This window comes from Gavialis gangeticus, unplaced genomic scaffold (genome assembly GCF_001723915.1).
Source record: "Gavialis gangeticus isolate Ggan-Ray unplaced genomic scaffold, GavGan_comp1, whole genome shotgun sequence".
Classification (NCBI taxonomy): domain Eukaryota; kingdom Metazoa; phylum Chordata; order Crocodylia; family Gavialidae; genus Gavialis; species Gavialis gangeticus.
In genome coordinates, this window is record NW_017729029.1 from 8,282,203 (window position 1) to 8,285,332 (window position 3,130).

Below are 3,130 nucleotides of genomic sequence, written 5' to 3' on the forward strand. Positions count from 1 at the left end.
ACACTGCCAGGCAAAGAGAGAACAGAAGGCTGGCACTGAATGGCAAGTCAGCAACCCCAACCCAGCAGAGGGCTCAAGAGCAAGAACTCCCCTGGCAAATGAAGCTAGCCTTTGGCCCCACACTGCAGCTCATGGACTTCCCATAGGGACATACCAAGGTACTCCCTGCCTCTTGGATCCTTCAATACAGCCCCAGCAGGCTAGAGCCTTCTCTCCCCACTTCAGTGGGAGACTTTCTCCCTGCTCACTTGCCCCCCATCCAGGGTGTGACTCTAAAGGTGACCCACATCTGCTCTCTGCAGCAGAGGATGCTTTGTTTTCCCACCCAAAGCTGACCCCTGCTGGGTACCCAGGTGAGAGGGGGGGCCACTACAGATAGGGCCCACCCTAAGCCCCATCCCTTTGTAAGCAGGTGGTGCCCAGATGGGTTCATCAGTTCCATCCTTCAGACTAAAGCAACTGGTCAGCCCCTGCCCAGATCACACCCTGAGATCTGGGCTAAGAAGCAGAGGTGCAGCAGTGGGTGCTGCTTTACCTGGGCAATGCGGTGGTGCTGCAGGTTGATGACTCGAGACACTGCCATCTGGATGCTGCCAAAGACAGCAACCACCTCCAGCTTCTTGTCATCAAACGAGGGGGCCCCAAAGTTCTGCAGGGGAACAGCAAAGCCCATGGTTTCCACAAGCCCCTCAACTTTCTGTTACACAGACTACATCCATCTGTCTCCTCCCAATGCCAGATAGTTTAAAGCCAGAAGGGATCACTGGGGTCCACTCCTCTGGCCTCCTGCGCATCACAGGACATTACACTTTAGTCATCTCTGCACTAAGCCCAGTAACTTGGGTTAGGCTAAAGCCTTGAGTCCTCAGGTAACTGAACTGTCTTGTGCCACAGGCAAATGCAAAAGAGACCCAGATGGCACCAATGCCCAAGGCGCCTGCAATAGCAGAGAACCAATTAATGAGATAGTCCTGGATAAACCAAGCAGGCAATTCACAGCCCATGCTGCAGAGGCTGGTAAAAAATCCCCCAAGGTCCCTGCCAATTTGATGAGGGAGAAAATTCCTTCCCAACTCAAAATCTGGTGATCAGTTTGACACCAATCTAGCCTGTGAGTATTGGGTAGGCATCTGCAAAAAGGGACTTTTGGTGCATCAAAGCAGTGATTTATTACATCCTATGTACCATTCCCAGCTGTGGCCTGGCCAATCAGCTAATCACAGAATCTGTCTGGGCAATGCTTCAAAGGAAGGGGCAAAAAAAACCAAAACCAAAATGAACCAAACAAACAAAAAAAATTACATCTGGCTAACTGGACACTGGGAAAAAAATTCCTGACCCTGCAGGCAGCCAGCTGCAGCCTTGAAGAAAGACTGATTATAACTCCTGTCTCAAAGCAGTGCAGGAGCTGTCAGGCACTGCAGAGGGCAATACAGAGCTCCTTACCCCTTCCCATGGCACATGAAGGAAAGGGATGAAGAAGAGTGCACATAATTCCAGGCTCCAAGGCCAGAAAGGTGCAGCATGGTCATGCACTGGCAGAGTCAAGCACTGGATGCCAATCATAGAATCCTCGAGAAGCAGGACTGGAAGGGACTTCTGGAAGTTACCTAAGTCCAACCCCTGCCCGAGACAGGATCATCCCTATCCAAACCATCCTATATAAATCCATAGTCTAAACTCTTCATAAAGCTACCATCAACCCTGACACAACACAAGACACAATCCCCTAACCTGCCACAGGTAAAGCAGGGGAACTGTGGCAACCAGTCCTGCTTCTGTAAAAGGTTGTTAATATATGCTCAGGAGATTCCAGGTAGAGGGCCAAGTCCCCCACTACAGAGGAAGGCAAAAACCCCACAGTCTGTACCAATCTGCCCATTGGGTAAAATTCCTTCTGGACCCCAAGTATTCCTGCCTGACCTCAATGCCATGACCACCAGCCCTTTGCTATTCCCAGCAGACTGCACTGCCTCCAAGTGACAGACTTTCCCCTCCCTGCCTCACAGCCCCTCAAAGTTGTCTGCAGTGACAGCTGGCAGGAGCAGTGAGCCAAACTGGATGACACTTCCAGTCTGACTGGACCTGACAGGAGATAGCCCCTGGTCTTACTAGGGCTAGTGGAAGACCACAACAAGAAGGACCCATGCATTGATGTTTGGCCCCTAAATGACGAGGGGCCTCCTGCTTCAACTCCTTCAAACTCTTTAACATTTAGAGATAGAAACAGCACCGACAGCCAAAGGCCTTCACAACCCTAGACCCTGCCCCAAACTCACATTATCCTCCTTGGTGCCTCCCCAGAAGTTGATGCCACCTGCATAGCTGGGGATATTGAGCACTGCAATCCCCTGCAAGCTGGGCAACGAGATGGACACGCCGTCACACTGCAAGACAAGAGCAGGCAGCAGAGCTCTTCAGAGTGTTTGGGGACACCACTTGCCACAACTTGTCCAAAGACCCAAGCTGTGGGTCTTGGAGGCAGCAGGTGTCAGAGTACCATTCAGTCAAGCAGCAGAGGCAGGACTGCTCTGGAAGGTGGGAAGCTGCCAGGCCAACTGCTTTCCTTCCTCCCACTGGGAGAAAAGGATTTCCACCTAAGATAAACCCTCCCACTAGGCAATCAGAATGGGAGGAACCGTATGAAGTGAGGCTCTTTCCAAATACAAGGGGAAAGGCTAATAGACTCCAGTTAGGACTAAGGACCGAGAGAACACAGAATGAGTCCTAGTGCTCATATAAAGGGCCTTTTGGCACCTTTTATTGCCATCACTGAAGTGAAGTGAGCAGTGTGCAACTGTAGCTGATTCCATGAGCCATGAATGGTTCCCCAACCCAACATTCAGTGCCCCACAAAGGGAACGCCAGTTTATCCAGCACTCCACACACACTGTCTCATACAGTTCACCTATGTTCCCAAAGTCCCCCAGCCCTTTGGTCAATGTCTCCTCTGATTACCTCCAGCTGGACTCGCTGCTCCAGGTTCTTATAAGTCCTCTGCAGAAGTTCCTTGGTTCCCAGCACTCCATACCACATCATGTTCTTGGTGCGACTGCTGTATGGGAAGCAAATAGTGGAGAGTCAGTGCTGGCAATCAAGACAGGATCTGTCTGAGGCCCCCCCCCCCCCC

General features: G+C 51.4%; 1 protein-coding gene across 3 annotated transcripts in view; it reads right to left on the minus strand.

The window, feature by feature from the left end:
- The window catches only part of LOC109300514 (diacylglycerol kinase eta-like), a 167,001-nt gene that overhangs the window by 23,927 nt on the left and 139,944 nt on the right, over positions 1-3,130 (minus strand). For all 3 annotated transcript variants that reach the window (XM_019521176.1, XM_019521174.1, XM_019521175.1), the window contains exons 19-21: positions 2,959-3,055; positions 2,280-2,387; positions 536-649 (exon numbers count right to left, since the gene is read on the minus strand). In XM_019521176.1, the coding sequence (XP_019376721.1) occupies positions 536-649; positions 2,280-2,387; positions 2,959-3,055 (319 nt within the window). The remainder of the gene's footprint in view (positions 1-535; positions 650-2,279; positions 2,388-2,958; positions 3,056-3,130) is intronic.